This window comes from Tachypleus tridentatus, chromosome 6 (assembly GCF_004210375.1).
Source record: "Tachypleus tridentatus isolate NWPU-2018 chromosome 6, ASM421037v1, whole genome shotgun sequence".
NCBI lineage: Eukaryota > Metazoa > Arthropoda > Merostomata > Xiphosura > Limulidae > Tachypleus > Tachypleus tridentatus.
The window spans coordinates 127,091,208-127,113,723 of record NC_134830.1 but is presented as its reverse complement, the minus strand read 5'-3'; the positions used below and the strand labels follow the sequence as shown (position 1 = coordinate 127,113,723).

The 22,516-nt window shown below is 31.1% G+C and overlaps 1 protein-coding gene across 2 annotated transcripts in view; it reads left to right on the top strand.

Moving 5' to 3' along the window:
* LOC143253613 (RRP12-like protein) overlaps window positions 1-22,516 on the top strand; it is a 137,226-nt gene that overhangs the window by 78,221 nt on the left and 36,489 nt on the right. For both annotated transcript variants that reach the window (XM_076507730.1, XM_076507731.1), the window contains exons 14-19: window positions 1,116-1,258; window positions 4,714-4,835; window positions 10,764-10,828; window positions 15,819-15,869; window positions 18,089-18,200; window positions 19,833-19,984. In XM_076507730.1, the coding sequence (XP_076363845.1) occupies window positions 1,116-1,258; window positions 4,714-4,835; window positions 10,764-10,828; window positions 15,819-15,869; window positions 18,089-18,200; window positions 19,833-19,984 (645 nt within the window). The remainder of the gene's footprint in view (window positions 1-1,115; window positions 1,259-4,713; window positions 4,836-10,763; window positions 10,829-15,818; window positions 15,870-18,088; window positions 18,201-19,832; window positions 19,985-22,516) is intronic.

Sequence of the window (22,516 nt, the reverse complement as noted above, 5' to 3'; positions counted from 1 at the left end):
TAAGCTCAATATTGATTTTAGACTTTTATGCATTAGAATTTTGTTGCATGTAAACATAGTGACTTTGAAATCAGTTCACAGCATGTGTTGCATACACTTTTAAGTCTTTAATTTAGGGTGGGTTGAAGAGTTACATTCAAAATAGTATTAAACAACTTTTATTATCAATATATTTTGTAATTTATAATTTAGATTTTTAACATTTCAAAAGGAAATATTTAAATAAGTTAATAATCTGCAATATCAGTCCTATGACTTGGTGACAATGTGATTTCTCAATTATAGTTTTTTTTTTCTTCCCTTACAAGTTCCTTAGGTTATTCAACCAGTTAGGAACAAATTATCTATTTACAAAAAAGCTAGAATATATACTTTCAACCTCTTCTTTGTTATTGAGATATTTTTGTTCAACCCATATTGATGTACCCTATAATCAGTAGGAATGCAGAAATCTTATGTTCCACTGTTTAATGTTGGCAGATAAAGACTGTAGTTCAGAAGGAAAGGTTGATGTGTGTTGAGTAAAAATTATTGCCCTGAAAGGAAACTTAAGTTTCTAAGCCTATTTATAACTTAGTTAGAAAGCCAAATAAAGGAAGTCATAAGTCTTTTTGGATGAGTGTTAAAATTGAACCATGAAGCTCAATTTAAATTTAAGCTTGCTTCTGTTACACACTTGACATTTTTAATAACCAAGTTTCATGTTAAAAAAAAAAAACAGAAACATTTTTCATTAATAAAAAAAAGTATTTAAAACTGTAAGCTAACATTAACATACAGAGGATAGTTCACATATGGTCAGTTGAAAGGGTTTCTCCAATGCTTAGTAAATCAGTGTTGTAGTGTACACAATTTCCATTTTTATAATTTTGAGATATATTGTAAATATTTGCTTGTTTGTCTTTATAAGTGTTTCAAATAGTGTTTTTATTAGATTTAGTATTTCATACTTGTTCAATGAATAAATTGGATAAATTCACTTTAAACATTTTCATGAAATTTAGCAGATAGTATTTTAGTCTGGTCATGCAATTTGATGATTCCTAATTCAGTAGTACTTTTATTATATACCATACAGGAAATGTGATGTGGAAATGTAAATTCATATGCTTTAGGGCTTACAATCTCTGGCAGACCTGCGAGACACTTTTCGCTTCCCGTATACGGCAGAGTTGGATTGTGCTATGGGAGCTGCCATTAAGACAATGGGTCCAGAAACCGTTTTACAGATTGTTTCTCTTCAAATTGATGGAAAGGAGTAAGGGTTAGGTTTTCAAATTACATACTCAAATTGAAAATTGCTCATATTTAATTCAAAAAGTCTAAAAGTCAGGAATTAAAATATACAGCAAAAATAACAAAAGAATGATTTTTTTATTTATTAATAGAAAGCAATTTCCCTTGTATCTTGTTTTTTTTTTTCTGTTTGGAATTTTTATTGCAGTTCATAAATATTTATATATAGGTCTGTTATTTGCAAATTTTAAACATGTAAACCTCAAATTATACATGCTATAAATATAAAGGAAAAAAATCTAGATTTTTAATTAAAACTACTACTGTTTTGAGCATCTTCTCTGAACTATTAATTTTTGGAAAATCGACTTCTAAGAGTAGAAATTTCATTGCCTCTGAAGATCTCTGAACTTTTTAGTGAATGTGAATTCGTTTTTGTATTACAATTTTCAAATTTTGATTTTGTTTTATCAAATATACTAATGGCTTAAATGTACTACTATAAATGATGTGTTTATGAACCTTTTTTTTCTTTTTTACCATTCTGAATCTTGTAATGACTTTTGAGGAAATATGTACACTGTAAAATATTTATTTTATTATAATTTATATATTTGTGGAAGATTAATTACATTTTATAAGAACAATTTACAAGTATTTATTTAATAGTTTGTTGCATCAGATGCAAGCCATAGTGTCATAGGAGACATGTTAGGCATTTATATATATATTTGGTTTGTAATAGATTCCTGAGTATTTAACCCTTTTGTGATGAGTTACAGATCAAAGGCCATGTCATCATATTTGTTGACTTGCATTCAAATTTCTTGATCTACTGTTTTATGAATTTATGTGAGTAGGGTTGGAATCAAATTGTAGATTATAATTCAATCTTTAATAATGCATGCGAGTTAATTTCTTATCCTTAGTTAATATTAAAATAACATATCTAAATATAGATTTTAGTGAGTCATGTGGTATGTTGAATGTAACGTTTAAAATTAGATTGTGTGTGATGTCAAAATACTAAGTCTATAGTTTCTTACAAATTAGGAACTCAAATAACTAATATTATCAAGCTTTAATATAAAATAGGAACCTCATATCTGTTTATTTTGCCAAGGTATGACTTATGTTTTGAATCAAACACAGTGGACCCAATTCACCTCTTTCCTCTTTCTTACTTTGATTATACACGTCATATATTAATCAACAGCTTAGAATGTCGCAAGACTGGTTTTCTGAGCCATTTTAACCTTTGAAAAGGCTACCTCATTCTTTTGCTCCAAATTTTCAAAGAGGTAGGTGTGTCTTTAGTCTACTCAAAGTTTCATATTTTTTAAAATCTAAATACATCTAAGTTACTAAGCTTAATAAGTTATTGTGGAATTCTGTGGTATCAGTGTAGGTATTTATGATTTTTTAGTTATTCAACATGCATACATGTATTTAGAGTATTACTATTTGGAAATACGTTATCAAACCTAATTTTAAAATGCTTAGCATCCTGTGTCCAGCAACAATTGAGTACAAAAAATATAATTTATATACTTCTTGATTTTTTGTTCTGTAGTGTAAGAAAAATAAGTTTGATAACTTTTTTCTAAATAGTAATACATGTATATATATAATGTATAATAATTGACATGTGATTGCATATTACAAACTACTAGTCCTCTAAAATACAGCCAAGACAGAGAAGACTAAATGTCAGTTTTATATTACTGGTTATGTAAAATGAGTGTACGTGCACCATGTTAATGCAACTTACGTAATGTTAGCTAGGCATCACTGGAAAGTTATTAAAGTAAATATATAGCATGAGATTTAAGCTACTTTGAGTAAACATTTGTATTTTCATGTTACCATTTTTTTATGATGATATGGTTACAAGCTTGGTTAAGCGACAGACCCCACATAGTTAGAGTATAGCAAATAAAATATCAAGTCTTACTGAAAAGAAACATTTGAAATATATTTAGGAGGTTTCATTGATTATACAAATGAAATCTGAGGTTTCTGGGACAAAGAATAGTTTGTTTTTTTTTCAAATCATGACATGAAATCATTTTGCACTTAAACTAGTAATGAAACAGACTATTTCCACAAACAAATATTTAGTAAAAGTATTTCATTAAAAAAAAATTTTTTTGTATACAAAATACTTGTAATCTTTACTAAAAGTCTATCAAATTTTATAAAGATACATGTGTTGTAGCAAAAGTTATTGTGTAAATATATAATGCATGAAAGTGTGTAGATGAACTCATTCATGTTGTACCGAGCCCATCTGGAAAGGGTTAAACGTTTTAACATTTGTAGTATGTTATATATTGGAAGTCTTGAAGTCTCAATGAAAACTAACCTTATTTTTTTTGTAAGGGTATTTTTGTGTGTTTTTTTCTTTTAAACATGCAGTTTAGAACACAAAATATTGATATGTGACATATTAAAAATACAATTTCCTAAAACCATTGTAATTTAACTAATTTTCTAACTAACCTATAAATGTAATTGATGCACAGTGAATGACAATGGACTAACTTCATAAAAAAGCAGTAAATTAAAATATTCTTTTTCTGTGAGTTATAAATATTCAGTAGCAAATGTCAGAGAGAATTATAGACATTTTTAAAAAGAGCATTTGCTAGAAGAGGCATGACGTATGAGTTTCAATTTGTAGCAAATAACTCATCAAAGCAAGAATATCTAACAAGTAAGTATGTAAATCCTAAGAAACTTAAATGTTAGAGATGGAAATAAATTCTGAAATGGACACAGAAATGACTATTGAGAATTGATGTAAATGTTTTCTTTTGATATTAACAGATTAAAACGAGTTATATTCTATGTTTTGATGCCAAGTTTATTGACATAAAATGATAAAAATGTAATTTAATTTTAAATGTAACTCTAAAATGTTGCAGTATATACATTTTGAACTACCTGTATTTAAGGGGTTAATGGATAGTTTAAATGTCACAGTAACCTAAAGGTAAGCTGTAGTTTCTATCAGGAGATTGTAGTGACAATAATTAAAGAAGATGAAATTTCTACACTATGACCACCAGAACGTATGGCTACCCCAGAATAAAGACCGAGTCAACCTTTTTGCTCTATAGTAGTATTTCTATGAACCATGAAAAATGGAACAGATATTTAATCTCACCCTTTTTATGATGAACCCATGAAGCCAACTGTTTGTGAACCCAGAGATTTTGATTTGTTTAAATGTCAGAATGGATGCCTGTGTCCATGCAGTGGAAGGTCTGTGGAAAATACAATAGAAATTAGATACATTGGCATTTGAGCAATTGTATAAAATCAAGGCCATCTCATCAGCACAATTAATGATGGAAGAAGTAGCTTCAAGAGACCACTAACATCATTATTATAAAGTGTGATTAACCATCAGTTGAAAAATATTTTGTAATTAATAATGTTAATCAGATAACAGCCTTTTTTGTTTATTTTTAGTGATAACCCTGAATTTCCAAGAAGCTGGCTTCTTCCTGTGCTGCGTGACAACATTCAAGGAACTCAACTGGCATTCTTTACAAAATATTTTCTTCCTTTAGCATCAGTCTTAAGAGAAAAATGTAAAGTATAAAATATTCTGAAGTTTGTAATTATGTGTATGTTTGTAATTTAATTTTAATATGTGCAGAATTGTTCAGAACTTGGTTTTACAAAAAAATTACTTTTAAGTTACATACTTCCTTGGAAATTGTATAGGGTAGATTGAGATTAGTGAAGTAACCATAAAAATAACTTCATTAACTCTAGGTAGGTTTTTCCTTTTCGAATGAATGAACTTTTATGTTATTTATTAATGTTATTTGACAATATTTGGATTGCTCTGTTTATAGAATTGATTTTTAAAGTTAAGGTTTTTCTATGTACTGTGAGAATATTCTGTAAGAAAAAAATAACAATTTTGATTCTTGATATTCTCTTTTTGTTAGAAAATAACTTCATAGATATTAATTAAAAAGTGTTCATATGTAATCTTTTTTTGAAGCAGGTAATTTATGATGAAAGCTGATTTGAGCTATATTGTAAATGATCTAAGCCCATAGTCAAAGGAAAGGTTCACATTCTAATAAATGTATTTCACTGCTTTAAATGCAATTATAGTCTTGTCATATTCTGAAAAAAAAACAAAAAAAGACACACACACACAAAAATGCTCATAAATGGTGTATGAAGAATGCTACCTGATATGGCCATCATTTATATTTGATTTTTATGGCCTTGTTTTGTTTCTTGAATAATGTAATCTTAAAAATATTAAAATTAAAGGCTAAGTTTGTGTTTGGGATACAAAAATGTTTAACTTGTTACTTTGAAGCATTGATTGCAATTCGCAGTTTTATGTATCAACTTTTGTTTTCCAAAAATATTTGGAAGGAGAGAAAAATATATATCTATATAAATATAATAGTACTGTGTTACATGGCCATGGAACTGCTACCCCAGACTTTTCAATTTTGCTTTTTGTAGCTTTTATGAGCATTTTTGTTTTTACCACCACTTCATCCCCTGTTGATAGATTTTCACTAAATTTGTTGTGAACATTTGTTGGGTCCATGAGGAGAATACCCACAAATTTACTGTTTCATTTCTTGTGTCTTGCAATTTTTATGGGTGTTTTTATGGTGTTTTTTTTACAATGACATGTAAGGGAAATAATGTTTCATGTTGTGAAAGATAACCTTTCATTAATCATAAACTTTCATAACTTCCATTCAGGAGACAGATACTCCAACTACTTATTCTAATAATAAGTTACATATTAATTAATGTTGTAAAATTGTTGATAAGACATGTTTCTCAGCATGATACCATCAAAACATAATTCATGTTCTGTGTGACACACAGATGCCAGATGTTTTAATACAAATTTTGTATGTGAAACTGGACAATTTTGGAGTTTTAATACCTGTGGTTGACATAACATAGATAGCCCATTGTGTATTATTGTACTTAACTATGGATAAAATGTAAAGCATAACACGGGAGCAAGAAATATTCACTTTGTGTATATTAATTTTAATACATTTATAAAAATTTTAAAACCTGATTTGCAAAATGAGGCTTAACTGAATACTTCAGAAAATTAAGATTTCTTTGCCTGCTGAGAAAAACAATGCAGGAATCATTCTGTTTAAAACTGCATAAAGAACCTCGAATAGCCCAGCATTTGAAACCCCAAAAGCTAAAGAAATAAAGTTTGGTAGTGTTCAGTTCAAACTCTGAACCACAACAACTGTATTATATTTTATAAGTTGTTTTTTTTTAACACATAAGGTCTTGATTGATCTTAATATATATAAAACACTGCTCTTAGCTAACTATGAACTCCAAAGTAATAACAATAGGGCTAAATATATTGTATTTTTGTATATGAAGTGTGTGTGTCTATATATAAAAGAAAGGTTGAATTGAAGAACCTTTATGTGTTAGGAGGCTTTATTCATCTACAGTACACTGCAATTATAACTGAAATCTGTCCTCATGGGTAGATAATAAGACTTGGTTTTTAAAAAACCGTTTAACCCTTTCGGCGCTGTTGGCAACTGCAGTCGACTTAAAGGCTTAGCACGGCAGGCGACCTTCCTTTATTCCTGTTATGCTTATGTATTGAATTTAACATATATAGTATTGGGTACAGTCTCTGGATATTTCAGGGACTTTTGTTGAGTTATTGCCGAGATATCATGCTTTTAGTACTGATACCGTAATTAGTTGAAGTATCAAACATGTATATTCAGCGCCATGCCAAACATTAAAAATTGTTATTCAGCGCTGAAAGGGTTAAAGTTGTGAATACCAGTTAGATTTTAATTACTGGCAAAGTAATTTTCTTTTCACAAAGTTCAGTTTTGAAGATCTTGAAGATTTGTAATTTATTATTTGATAATTGTAGATCTTTGTGACAATTTAATAATACACATTTGAGATGGTAATTCACTTTCAAGCACCAAAATGAGATCTTACTGATGCATCTGCCTATAAGACTTCTATGTTACTAGCCTTGAAGTAGCTTCCACTTAAAATTCACAGGTTTGACATGAACTGTGCTAGTGTATGATGATGTCGTCATTGATAAAAGCCTTTCAGTATTAGGAGGGTGATACAACTTTCATCCACAGTAACTTGTTCTATGCACTCAAAAGATGGTGACTTATAATTAATTTTGTGTTAGTGCCAAAATTCCACTTACATGCCTTATTTGTATTATGGCTGCTAAAGACTCAATAACTGTTATGGATATTGCAGCCTTTGTGTAACATGTTGTGGATTATGACATGCTTACTAAGCTTTCTATTCCCATTCTTTCCACTTGAGTTTTTTCTCCTCAGTTGGGAATAAATTACTAAACTACAAAATTTACCTGATTTGCTTTTATTAGTGCCTTACCATTTTAGAAATAATATTCACCTTCCAGTTTTTTTCTAGATTTCATTTCATTTGTTTCTTTCCTTATCTTTTATCTATGCCTTTCAGTATTTCTTGTTCTTCATCCTATGAACTCCATTTTTGGGATTTGCTTTGTATTTTCTCCTTGCTTGTCATTATGGTTGATGCTTTTTTCTTTCTCTGCTGGCTTTTCTCTCACAGCCCATACCTGTGTTTTTGAGGCCTTGATGCCTTATATTTGTGATTTTATTTTTGCCCTGAATTACAGAATTATTCCTTTCTTTTTTTGATTCCTTGTATTTGGTATCTATTTGGTCTGTTTGCCATTTATATAGCACTCTGGTTCCCCACTTTTACATCTTTTTTTTTTCTTTTTTCTCACAACTTTCATGTATTCTTGTTCTTTCTTCTTTGTCTAAGGCAATTCTCCATGCTTCAGAAAAGTTTTCTGTCGAAGTTCATATGCTTTTTTTGCCAACTTAGCCTCTTTTTGTGTCAAGTTATGCTCCTTTTTACAGTACACTGTCCAGGTTCTTTGTCTTTATACAGACATCTTTGATGGAGCTGATTACTCTCTGGAGATTTGGATTGAAAATGTACATTAACATTTTGCAGGTATGGTAAATGTACACCTTCAATCCTTGTTATTTTCCTTGTTTTCTTTTCTTGACCTTTCTCTTTGACTTATGTTCCTGCTTGTTATTAGATGGTGTTATTCACAACATTACACCTTTCTAAGTAGTGCAGGGTGTTTTCATCCCCCATTCTCTTCACTCCTACTTTCTTTGCTATCTTCCTTTCTCAACTCCCATTCCTGTGTAGGTCCTAATGTAGTTTTTCATGCTCTTACTTTTGACCTGTTCAAGCTGTTGGCTTCTTGCTCATTATACCTGTCATGTCTTATTTTCTCTTACTCATCATCTATGGTTGCTGTGTTATTTATGCTATTGATGCTTCTTGTATTTTCTTCCTCCACACTTTAGTACTCCTCTATCCAGAATGGTTTTTCCTTTGTTAGACTTTTGCATCTTAGGAAGATAACAGTACTTTCTCTCCTTTTTCCCTTCCTTCTGTCTTTCACTTTTTTATTGTTTAGACTCATTTGACTCCTTTATCTTTTTCAGGCTGTTTGGTGTTACTCACCAGAGCTTTTTTCTTTCTACCCTGTTACCCCTTTCTTCTAGGGACCTCCTACAATTACTAGATTGGTTTATCAATTCCTGTGGTTGGTAAATTCCTCTCTGAATGTAGAAAATTCATGAGCTGTTTCACATTTTTTTTTCATCTAGTTTGTCACCTTTCTCATTCTCTTGCATCTTCCCTTATTTGCTAGCTCATCATCCGAATGTGCGTGTGGTTGACTTCCAATACAGTTATCAGTCAATCTCTTCAACATCTGGCTGTTTTGTCTTTTACAGGACTTTAACTTCCACCAGTCATCATACTTCAGTCAGCCATCCATCCATATTAGGCATGTGTGTTTATTCTTCCTTTTTCTGCCTTTTTGTTTTTCAGGATCTGGCCAGGTAACTGATGTAGTCTTTCAAGGTAAGCTTATTTCCCATAATCTTCATTGAACCAGGATAACTGAAAGTTCTAAAACCATTTGTCTTGCCTTTATGAATCCCACCATGAGGTGGGTCATATTGCAAAATATACTTAAGATATATTTGTAGTGTACACATTTTACTGAATTATCCTATCCAAACTTTACCAATTTCACGGACTATCATGGAAAGAGCTCACACCAGTGAAGTGTATGCTTTTTCAAGGTGGTGGTCTAACAGAAACCTCGTCACTTCTCTTTTATTTTCACAATGTATATTCCATTCTCTTCTATAAGTGAAACATGGGAAATCTTTCACACTTGCAAATTCATAAGTGCTGGGGTGGTGAACCAGCAAGAATCCTCATTAGTTGAGCTTATCACAGTATGCTGAGTAGCAGGGTTGTGATGACACTGTTAGTGTAGTATTGGTCACTCCCTTGCAGACAGTTCAGTAAAGTTGAGGTGAGTACACTGTGAGGTCTGATTACAACTCAGTTACACTACACATACTTAACACCCTGACTGGTTGTGTAGCAAGTGTTCAGAGGGTCGTGATTTTATTCCACCCATTTGGGGTTCAACTGCCTTTTTTCTCTTACATTGTGAATGTAATCCTGGTTAAAGTGAGATGGGTTTTTTTCTACAGATGTGCCTGATGTGATTCCATACAGGAATCAGAAAGCTCGTAGAGGCAAACCTTGCACTTGCTTCTTCACCATTTCCATATAGGACTGTAGTATTTCTGTGTATGGATTGGTGTTATTGTCTTGGAATTGAACATTTTCATACTTTTAAAATGCATTTCCAATAGATACCACTTCAAACATTTGCACCTGTCCTCCCAATTTATAGTATGCATTTCTTTCGTGTTTTATTTCATCTAAGAATGAATTGCATAGAAAGAGTTACTGCACATTGAATTTGTGTCATCCTTCTGTTTGTGGAGGTCTTTTTTTAAACACAGAAATATAGGTGGGAATTACCTTGAGGCAATACTGAAATTAAATATTGGAAATACTTTTTCACATTAGGAAAATATTGACTTGTTTTAGGTTTTGTAAGACAAGTAGCTCTTTTGTTCTCAAATATTGCAATTAATTAAAATTATTGTTTTATGTCTAAGATCATGGAAGTTAATGTCCTTGTGGTTTCTCAGTTAGTGGAAATTGTCCTCAAATTTATTTTACGGAGATTATTGTTCTCAGATTTCTCAGTTTGTGGAGGTTATTGGCTTCTTATAACTTGCACAGAATGTTATTAACATTTTAAGTATTTGGAAAATACAGTGTGTTTGCAGTTTGATATTCAGAAATGTTTCATAAAAACCACACAGTATCAAATTGAAATAAATCATATAACAGAGGGAAAGTTTGTTATAAACAAAATTAATTAGATTAAAGTTAATTGTTTTGAAGTGATCAAAAGACTTAGTGTTTAACATTTTTAAAATAATGTGTAAAATTGTATATATGTGGCTATATATATATAAATTTGTAGTCAAAATGTGGTGTACATTCATTTTTCATGATTTACAAATACAATATTTTAAAAATAGCTTTGGAGCTTGAGAAGAGTGGAAGACTAGTTGAATCTAAGACATACAGTGTTCTACAGACACAGGTATTGATATGATTTGTTTTTTAATTATATCCTGAAATGTTACTCCAGTAAAAGAAAATGACAGCAAAGCACCAACAAGGTTTTAAAAATGCATCTCTAGATAGGATTTACAAATATTTTAACAAGAGAAAATTTCTTCATCCTTCAGTTAGTTGAATTTTACAGTAATAACTTTCAGTTATTTCTCTCTGTGCACTGTTTTTGTTCAAGGTTTCTGTACTAGCCTTGCAAGCTTTCCTGTAATATTATGTTACTAAGAATAAATGATTTTTCATTGTAATTGGAGTATGTACAGCTCTTCACACATGTATATTTATGTATATTTGCTTTCAAGCATATTTTCACCTTATTAAATGTAACTAACTTTCATTCAATTCTGTGTAAACTGTTTTGAAAACTTACCAGGTAACTCTCGATGACGAGAAATCCACTTGAAATAAAAATGTATCTCAGAATGGCTATTATAGGTATTAACACTTTTATTGATAAGCAGACAACAACGTTTTGACCTTCCCAGGTCATCTTCAGGTTTTTATTTGTTAACCTGAAGATGACCTAGGAAATTGAAATGTTGTCCTCTGCTTATCAATAAAATTGTTAATACCATTACCAGCTATTCTGAGATACACTTCCAGGTAACTGTTCCAATTTTAAGATTGTTTAATATTGTTTTGTAATGCTGATCTAGTTGCAGTGAGTTTTAACTTGAAGTTTTGCAATTTTGATTTTAGTCTGTATTCTGTACACTATAATTTTAATAGTTAAGGTCTTGAAGATGCATGTATTTAAAATAAAAAATGGTGAGTGTGAGTGATCTTTTTCAATAAGTAATTTCACTTGTATTAAAAAAAATTAAATATTTCCAAAACACAGGTACCTTCACTGATAATATAACTATTTTTCAGTCTCCAGTATTTCCAATTTTTACCTATCTAAGCATTCAATATTCTTGTGCCAGTCTTTTATATCCAACTTTGAATGTTTGTGGTAAATTTTAATTTCCAAAAATTTCCAGAAATTTCAATGCATCCTTCATCTTTTTACTGTATATCAGCACCTCATAAATATACTGTAATTGGTTTTTTCAACAGAATGTTTGGTATGGGTTTCCATAAATAGGAGTGTTTTAATTATTCACAGTTTGTGTTGCAACATTGAATGTGATTGGTTTTTATGGTTCTATCTTAATTTGTGTCATTTATTTTTAAAAACTTACTAAAAAGTATAAATTCCTGAGTTAATGCTCTACTACGGAGGACAGTCTCACCTCTTCCATCTCTGCTATCTTGTGTTTGTAAACAAACAAGGGAAGAGTCACTCTTGTTTGCAAAATGGAGATGTGGAATGAGGATATCTCTTGAGAGGTTTTGAGGTTACTTTTGCAAGTGACCCTGGACCAGCTGCAGAAAATTTAAAACTTGTTTTTTTCTGACTCCTTCTTTTACTAGGTTGGCCTCATCAGAGGTTAATTTTGATCAGCTAACACCTTTTCTTCAGTTGGTTACTCAGGTTTGTCAGATTTTGTGGGTCTTCCCCATTACATTTGACCCTACTACTTACTTGTTGGCAGAAAGAATAGCAAGTGACAACTTGCTTCTTTTTCCTCTTCCTCCTGATATTGTTGTTCATGCTGGGAGATTTGCCATACAGTTATGTCATGGGATAAGCATGCCTTGTCTCTCAGGTTTATCAGAACAACATTCCTTGTTTTATTACTGATAGAAGCAGGTATATTTAGATTCTCAAAGGATGGGGACCCCATTTTGTACCTATGTGATTCTAAATGGAACCTGTGATCACTTTAAACAGATCAGTTTTCTCAAATCTGTTTTACTCTCACAACTATCTTTGATCCAATTTTCGTCTTAAGACTATCAATGTTCCTTTGAGCAAGCCGAGGACAAGTTGGGGATTTTGCTGATGTTTACCTTGTTGGGATTGTCTTATTCAGTTCTTTCTTTGGTTTCTTGTCTGATTTGTTTTTGGGGTTTATTTAGTATAGGTGCTTTTAAGATAATGCTTGTTTACTGTCTTTGGCCCTCAGGGAGTTTCAGGAAGCTTATTTTCTCTGTTCAATGTTGTTTGCTGGAGTTTCAGATATGTAGAACCATGAATTGATACAGCACATATACATTCTTCTTTATTGTTGTTGACTTCTTGCCTTTCTTCAGCATCAAGCAGTAGTTTGGGAGTGATAATCTGTCATATTTCCAAATTCCCTCCTTTGATTCCCATAGTAGAATTTGTGGGATTGTTGAGTATGCTATGGATGGAGGAATAATGGGTATATGATACATCACTTTTTGAAAATGTGGAGTTCTTTCACCAGGGAATCACTGGTATTCTGTATTCTGGCTTCAGGGTTGTTTATTCAATTTACAACACCTCTACTATTATCTGTACAGCCCGTTGCCTTTTAACTTCCAATAATGTACCTTCTTTCCAAAGCCATAAGAAATTTGTTAGTCAAAAGGGCAGGAGAGAGTATAAATCATATTCTTCTAAGATTTTATTTCTATGTTTTCATTGCATCCAAAAAAACGAGATTATCATTCAATCATTAATCTATCATAACTCAACCAAGTTTTCAATTCTCCTTGCTTTAAAATTGAATATTATCCAATCTATAATGGCACTTTGTGCCATCACTTTGGATGACCAAGTTCAGTGTTAGAGATGCATACCTCCATATTCTCAAACCAGAATCTACCTGGAAGTTTCTCAGGTTTGTGCACAAGGATCAGGTGCTGCAGTTCAGGGTTCTACCCTTAGGTTTTTGCACCAGCACCTTGTGTCTTCTGCTGAGTTATTTAAACTTTTTCATGCCACCTGCATTCTTTGGACCAGTGCATGCATCATGATATGGACAGTCAGCTCCTTCTCAAAACATCTTGTCAGTTAGTAGGACAACACTTTCAGAAGCTACAAAAGTGGGTTTCCATATCAGAATAGAGAAATTCTGTCACCTGTGCAATTTCTTGTCCATCTGGGTGCATTTTTCAGTACATGCTTAAGTCGTGCTTGACCAACCTTCATCAGGCTTCAAGCCAAGAAAAGAGCTTTCAGGCTTTTACTTGTGTTTCCTTCTCCTGATATGTGGATGATTCTCCCTTTTGGGGGAGGAGGCATTCCTCAAGCTTCACATTCCTTTGAGACAAACACCTATGAGGTTCCTTTAGTGACTACTGCATGACTTATGGATCTTGTATTCTGGGCTCTACTGGGCTCATTTTCCTTGTATTTAGTTTCTTAGCATGTCATATTCCAGGAGTTATGAATTTAATCGCAGGTTGCTTGTTTTGACCCAGATGGATTTTTCTGACAAAATGGAAACTACATCATTAGGTTTTTCAGTGGATTTGTTCTCAGTTTAGATCTCCAAAGGTTGATGCTTTTGCAACTCATTGGAATTCTCAACTGAAGTAATTTTAGTCTTCTATACCTCATCCTGAAGTATTGGCAATAGATGAGTTCAGTCATAACTGGACAGGTTTACATTTGTATGCCTTTCCCCTGATTCAGCCATTGCCCTGGGTTTTGACTATGGTTCTTTCTACTTCCTGTTGAATTCTCTTGATTGCACCACATTGGCCAGCTCAAACATGGCTTATGCTTCTTTGTTATATGAAGAAATGCATACCTGTACTTCTTCCACTTTGGCAGTCTCAGTTAAGACAAGCTCAGTAAGAAATTCTCCACCTAGATGTTTTGGAAACTCAGTATACATACTTGGAAGTTATACTATCCTTTGCCTGACATAAGAGTTTTACTTCTCAAGTTTTTCTATATTTAACTTTCTCTGTAAACCAACTATGGTCGTTTATTGATAGAAGTGGCATGCTTTTTGAATATGGTGTATTAAAGGAAACTTAAACCCTCTTTATTCTACAGTATCAACCATATCCTGTTTTATGACTTGGGTATTTGAGAGGGGTCTTGCTTTGTTTATGTTGGTTTTGTATAGGGCATTCTTATCCATTATATTGCAGTATTTTATATATTGGGATGTTTCTGAATCTCCAGTACTGTTAGGTCTATTCAAATACTTTCATATTCTTCAGTCCAAGCAACCTTTTTAATTACCAACTTTAGATTATTTATTTGTTTCACAAGCATTGCCTCATCCTCATTTTGAGCTTTTAGCTTCTTTTTTTTTTGTTTTACCTTTCTCTTAAATTGTATTTTTAGTTATTGCTGGTATATGAATATCGTCAGCCTGAGCTGTTTGCAATCTATGTGCATTTTGCTCTTTATCATTTCTCATTTGTTCTGCTTTACCCTAATAGATCTTTTCTTCACAAAATTGGCAGCCAAGGAAGAGGAAAGATCCTTCTCACCAATCCACTTGCCAGCCATTTCTCATATTTAGGATTTCTCTGATCCAGATCATTTATATTAGTATGTATGTTTTGGAAGTCCGTATTTTCCCCAACTAAAGGAGTATTTCCAATAATACTTACTTTCACTAATACTCTCCCACCCTACATTCTCAGTAAGAGGTGGTTTGTGTCTTGAAAAATGATTACCTTATCCAAATGAGGTGCTTATGTACAGTACCTAGATATAGGGCACAGTGAAGTTGGTGGAGAATTTTGTAAATTAGAATTTCCAAAGTGCATTCATACTGGTTATATAAAAGACAGGAGCTAGCTCTTCAATATTCAGATGGGCAAAGAGTTAAAACCCTGGAGTTAAAAAAAAATATATGTTCTCAGCAGAAGTAAGTATTATTGGAAATACATTTACAGTTTAGGAAAATGTTAACTTCTCTGTGTGATGACTTTGTTGTGTGGAATTTGAAGGGTTTTCTTAAATACTAGTTTTCTAAACTGAGACAAAGCTAGGGTAACAGGGTTGTTCTGAAAAAATGCAATTTGTAATTGCAATGCCAAAATTTATATGATAGCACAGAAATCTTCAGGAAATGATATAAATTGTTTAATTTTGCAGTAGTGTTAAAATGTTAATTGAAGTCAATATTTTCTTTCAGATTTGGTCTCTCCTCCCAGGTTTTTGCACACTGCCTACTGATTTGACAGAGGTAACTTTTTGTATTGTAGTCCTGTACCATCATTTTTTAACCAGTTTTTCTTAGGTACTAGGCTGTTGTAAAGTTATTACACTTTGCTGAGGTTTTAAAAGATAATTTGTTGTGAGAAATACTTAAATGGCTGTTTCTAGGATAACATGAGTAATTAAACACTGGTCAATAAAAATGGATGTATCTAGAACTGTGGTTACATTTATTATTATTATTACACTGTGTATACAAATAACGTATACAAATACTCAACTTAAAATGTAGCCTGAACAAGTTAAGTAAAGAAAATGAAACTAAACAACTGGAGTTAAGAAAGTATACTTATGATTACGTTTATTGACTAATAAATAACATAGGTGAATAAAGTAGGTTTGTATGACTACATTGATTGGTTAATAAGAGCGAATAAAGTAGATTTTTACAGCTACATTACTTTATCATTAAATAATAAAAGCGAATAGAGTAGATTTGCACAACTGCATTGAATGGTCAATGACACTTTGTAATACAAATTTTGTTCCCAGATAGCATGTGTTATTTCTTAATTGCTTATGTTGAAAAAGTGCAGAAAATGGCCATTATTCCCTTTAAACTTTGTTTTTGTGATATGGATAATGAAATTTAGAAATTAACCTATTTTCTATGTAAAAATGGGCAAATTTGCACATTTTCATTTACATAAGGTCTGAATAAAACAACATATCAATCAAGATTTATGTGTATTTATACTAAAGTTATACAAAAATGTTTAGAAGTGAATAGTTTTCCGAGATTTGCGACTATAATGTAAAACACTTTTATGTATCAGCCCTCAAGTATTTTCTCCAATCACGTTTTTGTTACATGCTTCCAGGTCACGAAAGTAAAGTTTGAAGACAAAAATAGATCTTTCTATTAAAAGTTTTGTTACATAGTGTTATTATATAGATAAATCTGTGGACTTATAGAAACCAGGTTTTGACACCTCTGGTGTAACTTTGTGCTTATTTATAAAAAAAAAAATATATATAAAACTGAGAATACAATATATGAAGTTTGTTGTTTTGAATAATTAAATTTATGCTTTAATTTCTTACATGGTTTTCTTCTAAGAAATTATTAATGTAGTTATAAAAACTATTCAAATTTGCATAATAATGATTATTAGTTATTTGAATGAGTTATTTAAGAATATTTTAAACAAATACTTTATTTTTTTTGCAGCTAATGTTTATGTAAAGTTGCTAGCCCTGCCTGGTTATAAAATTAAGGTTTTAAGTCATAATAGACACTTGAACAGTATCCTGTATTTTAGCCATTCACTGTGCCTTGGATGTATATTTTCAGTGCTTTAACCCCTAAAACTGCAACTGGGATAAGTTTTACCAATTGTTGATGCTGTTTACACCTTCTGCTGGGTTAAGAGATAGAGAGCCAACATCCTTTTGTCTCATTGCCTCTTCATCATCATGGATTTGAACACAATGTGCCTCATTTTTGTTTTCTTATGAGCTATGTACATTAAGTACGTTAAGCATAATTACATGGTAATTAAGGTTACTACTCGAATTTCTATCCGTGTTGGCATGGTTAGCACATAGTTGCCACACTTAGGCATCTTGTTGGTTACTGAAGGGCTGAGTAGAAAACATTGAGGGAAGCTACGTGTCAGCATTAAGTGGGATGCATATAAGTTCTTTCCATCTCATTTTACTTCCACATGTTATGTGGCAATTTTGAATGACAGTGGGAAACACTGAAACAGTAAAGTGGTTAAATAAGCTAGGTGAAAAAACTGTAACTGTATTTCAGTTGCAAGACTTTGGGTATTATACATTGGGTGTAGCTAAATATTTGTTCTTACAACATAGTGTGAATTGTCACAGTGACTATAATCCATGTAGAAATTAATAATAATTTATGATTTTTGAAAATTGCAATAAATATTTCAATTTTTACAAACTTTTTCAAAACTAGTAGAAATATATTTAAAGAGCATTTCATGATATAAATAGGTAAAAAACACACAAGAAAAACATAGGGCATAGTTTAAATTTTCTGTGTGTTCTGTTATTCCATTAAGTCTTTGTTTTTAGAGTATCTGTTTTTGTTTGTGATAAATGCTGGAAATGTTTATTAGAAGTTTCTACAGTTTCTACTTGTTTAATGTTCTATGTCAGTATTTCATATAAAATCCTTAATGACCTCATTAGATATTAATTTATATACTATTTTTTTAGTCCTTCAAAGGAATTGCCAAGATTTTGGGACTGGCTCTAAATGAACGTCCTGACCTTAGGCTTGATGTTCTGACATCACTTAGATTATTGATACTTAAAAATTTAGAAATTGGTGAGTTTAACCTTTCATAGTTATTTTAAGTTTAAGAATTTCTTTTATGTACCATTAAGATTACTAACTAATATGAACATATAGCTGTAAACAATGATACTTATGCTGTCATATTATGTGTTCCTAATATTCAATTAAACTTTGCTACTGTGTCAAGTAAAGTGCCTAATAAAATCAGTGTATTCACTCTAGGTTGTAAAATAGCACCTTGTTAAATATTATAATTTATCCTGGATGAGTTGTCGTTTTATTGTTATGTACGTTATGTATTAAGAATTCAAACAACCAGAAATTTGAATTTGAACTTAGACGTTAATTAAATGTCAATATGTATGAAATTTGTGACTTTTGTTCCGAAGATTGATCACACACACACGCACATTTTTCTTTCTTAACACAAATATATTTTAATGTAAAAAATAACAAAACCCAATACATTTTATAATAATGGTTACAACAAATAGTTATTGTAAATAATTATTTATGTACAAAAATATTACAAATTCACAAACAATATGTGGTCTTCAATTTCGTCTGGAACCAAATTTTTTATCAATGGTCCAGGTCCATGAGGTGCAAATTACTTTTATGATAATACACAGGAACACTACACTTCATGGGAATGGAAGCTAGTTTATTCTTGTTTGGCCTCGAACTACTTACAAGCACACTTTTCACAGAGGAAGATAGATATCTGATGACCTTGTAGAAATACTAATGTCTGAAATTAATTCACTGAAGTTAAACGGTTTATAATGTTTGAAATCTATAAACTTTCCTGGTAATTTTTTGTAGTTTTCTGATTAATAAGCATTAATCACAGTTATAACTCCTGAGGCTTGTAGAATAAAACTGTCTTTTGGCATCTTGTGATGGCTTGCTTTTATATACTTGTGTAAGATTATTGAATGTTCAACAGTGATCAAAGACATATTAATCATATATTATTGATTCTTGTTCTCGAGAATCTTCTACAAATTTAGAGAACAGGTGGGCCTTGCACAATGCACATCCATTAATGTGAATAACATGCATTAACATGAAATACATCTAGGTATTATAATAAATGTATAACAGGAAAACTGTTACAACCTGACCTAATTGAAATAATGAAAAATTTCATAGATGTTATGGTTTTTTGTCAAAATAGTAGAATAATTTTGAGTTAATTGAATAAATTAATTTATATTTAAAATGCTTTGTTTTTTGTTTTTTTAATTGCTGGAAGATCTATGAAGTGAAACATTTGATTTTAAAATCATTGAAATTACAATAATGAATATTCCACTCTGTTTAACTACCTGAATCAATTTACAATTTGAGATATTTTAAAACCAACATAAAAATCAAATCTTGAGTTATTTACTGAATATTTTGTATATAAATACAACATAAAGTTAGTTTAGCCATTGATCTAGTATGTGTTGTATAACGTTTATTAAGAATCATAATTTATACATAATATTTAATGCACTTTTATATTTAACATATTTTCTAAATATGTAATGATAAAATTCTATTAATTTTAAGTTCTGAAACTAAAGAAATCATGTGTACAAGTACTTTGTTTTGAATATGAGCTTTTACTAATTTCTTTTGAAGTTTGACATTGTACTTTACTATTTATTACAGAAGTAAATAGGAATGAACTGGCACGATATGCAAAGAACTTCTTGCCAATTATGTTAAATCTGTTCACATCTGAGCTGAAAGATAATGAGGAAAGCATCAGGCTTGCTGTGTATGAAACAATTAAGGTCTACTTGCAGATTAGTGACAGAGAGGTAATAGTTGAATTATTTTTGAGGAAGTATTTGTTTCCAAGGTTTTGCTTTGTTTACTTGAAGTATTCTATGATTAAAATTAGTCGATCATGTGATAACTAATTTCCTTTCTGTGATTTTGTCAAACTTGCAAATGGATCCTAATTACTGATGCTAATTTGTTATAATTTTGAAAAGTCAAAATGGGGCAATTTGAAAGTTGTTAAAATATTATCATTATTAAAGTTAAAATGGTGAAAAATTATTTAAGTACTGGAGCATTCAACAGGACAAAGTATATTATTCCAAGTGTTATGAAGCAGCAAAAAATGAAGTATGGGTGATAAATGTGAGAAGTAAAAGAGTTATATTTTATTGGAGTGATCATGAATGTAGAATATTTACAGAATATGAAAATGGGATAAAAATCAAAGAAAATTTGAAAATTATCATAGGAGAAAAAAATTAGGTCTCCCACTCCCAATGAAAATGCTTCACTCTTGTGGCTTGCAAAAAACCATGCTACATAGCTGTATCAATTATATTTTAGCACAATTGTGGTCAGTCATCGTGTTTTTTTAATTCATTATGTTTAATGATAGGCTAGATTAAATATTTAAAAATAAAAATGCATTATTTTATTGTCTAATGTGAAGGTACATTATTTTTGTTTGAAGATGGTTTTCTTTAGTACTGTATTTCATGGTAAATATGTTCTGAAATGTTTAAGACCATTTATAATAAGATTACAAGGTAAAATTGTGTTACACTTCTGTATACAAGTTGGTTAAAGTGCACGTCTTTCTACAGAGTTACATTCAAAGTTCAATTAAAGTACTTTATTTGTGTACAAATAAACTTGATATCAAAACATAGTTAATAAATGAAATTCTAATAATATTTAAATTTCTAATAGGAAATAAAAGTAAATTATCACTCTCTCCCCTTGTGTGTGTAACATAAAATTTGTTCTCTCCAACTTGCTCATATTCAGTTTTCATTTTCAACCCTTCTGTGATGTTCTTAGTTTAGCATAAGCTACTTATCGTGTTATAGATAATGCAAAGGAATAGTCTAATGTTTATATTCTTCAATCAATGTTTATGGAAATATAAACCAGAAAGTTAAACCTACTTGCTATGCCCTAGTATTACATTCTCTCTTACACAGATTGCCTATAATTTTCTCTGGTGTTTGTTGTTACGTCATTTATAACCAATAGAAAAATGAAGTTTTAACTTTCTGAATGATGTATAATAGTACCTCATTCTCTCTAAAGATTTTGTTATTTTGCCTACAGATTCAAAGTTGGTTTGCTGAGTTCAGCTTGAACAGCTAAGAGAATCATTTAAGGCATATACGCCTCAGTCATATAAAGTCAGTTAAATTTCAAATAGTTACGAGACAATTTTTCCTTGTGCATATTATTTTGTGTTCTTATTTGCATGTTTCAAATAAATAATATAGATATGAACAAACAAGTTTAAATTTTATCTGATGGCTACAGCAAAAGTGCAAGAAACCAAATGTATTAATTATTCCTTATTTTTTATGTATATATTTTATTAATTGTTATAGAAGTAACTAAAATATAAAAATTAGGAACTTTTTAGGTTAAATAATGGAAAAACAATTTCTTCACTAAGTGTGTCTATGGAGGAGTTTGTATGTTATTCAGCATTGTAACTTGAGCTACACATTTGCCATGTGATTTATAACTTATCTTACAGGATTATTAGTTAGAGATGTTCAAAAAGCAGTAAACTTAAATAAGACCCGATGTAAATTAATAAGAGACCTACAGTGGCGGTGCCAAGGGGGGCTTGAGCCCCACAAATGAGCCAAGCCCCCCTCAGCCCCCCAATATTGTTACCTACATATATTCATAAAATATGGAAAACACAGTCATCGTTGTTGCTTAACAATTAACATCAAAGAGACATAGATCTGTAGAACGCATGTCTTCATTGAGACGGAAGTACGTGTCATGCGTCCCATAGCAATGTACTGAATGCACTGAAACTCATGAGCTATATTGCCGCTCTCTGTGTAATGCCATTCTATCTTGAGCTTTGATGAAGATTAGACAACCACGTTGATTTCAAGTTACAACAGATCATCAGTGATTTTACTTGATAAATCAAAGGTTTCACTGGTATTTACTCATTAATTTCATTTATCTTTCATTGAAAAGTAAAACATAGCATGCATGTATAAGTGTATAGGTCAAAACTATGAAGCATTTAGCCGGTGTTGTGTCCTCTGTGAGATCATTTTGCGTTGTGTATCAGCCATCCAAAATAGTACTGATGATTGTGGCATACACTTAAAATTGTGACTAACAATCCAGTTAATGTTATACTTATGATTAGATAATAACCTTATATGTTAATTGACCAAATAATATTTCTAAACAATTCTGGGATGAATTTTGAATTTGTCATTGGGCTATTTGGAAGTGCCTAATTTAATGTAATGTAGTAGTTACATTATTGTAACAGGTGCTTGTCGAGATCCAGATGCCAGCTGCACGTCACCTCCCCGCTTACTCCC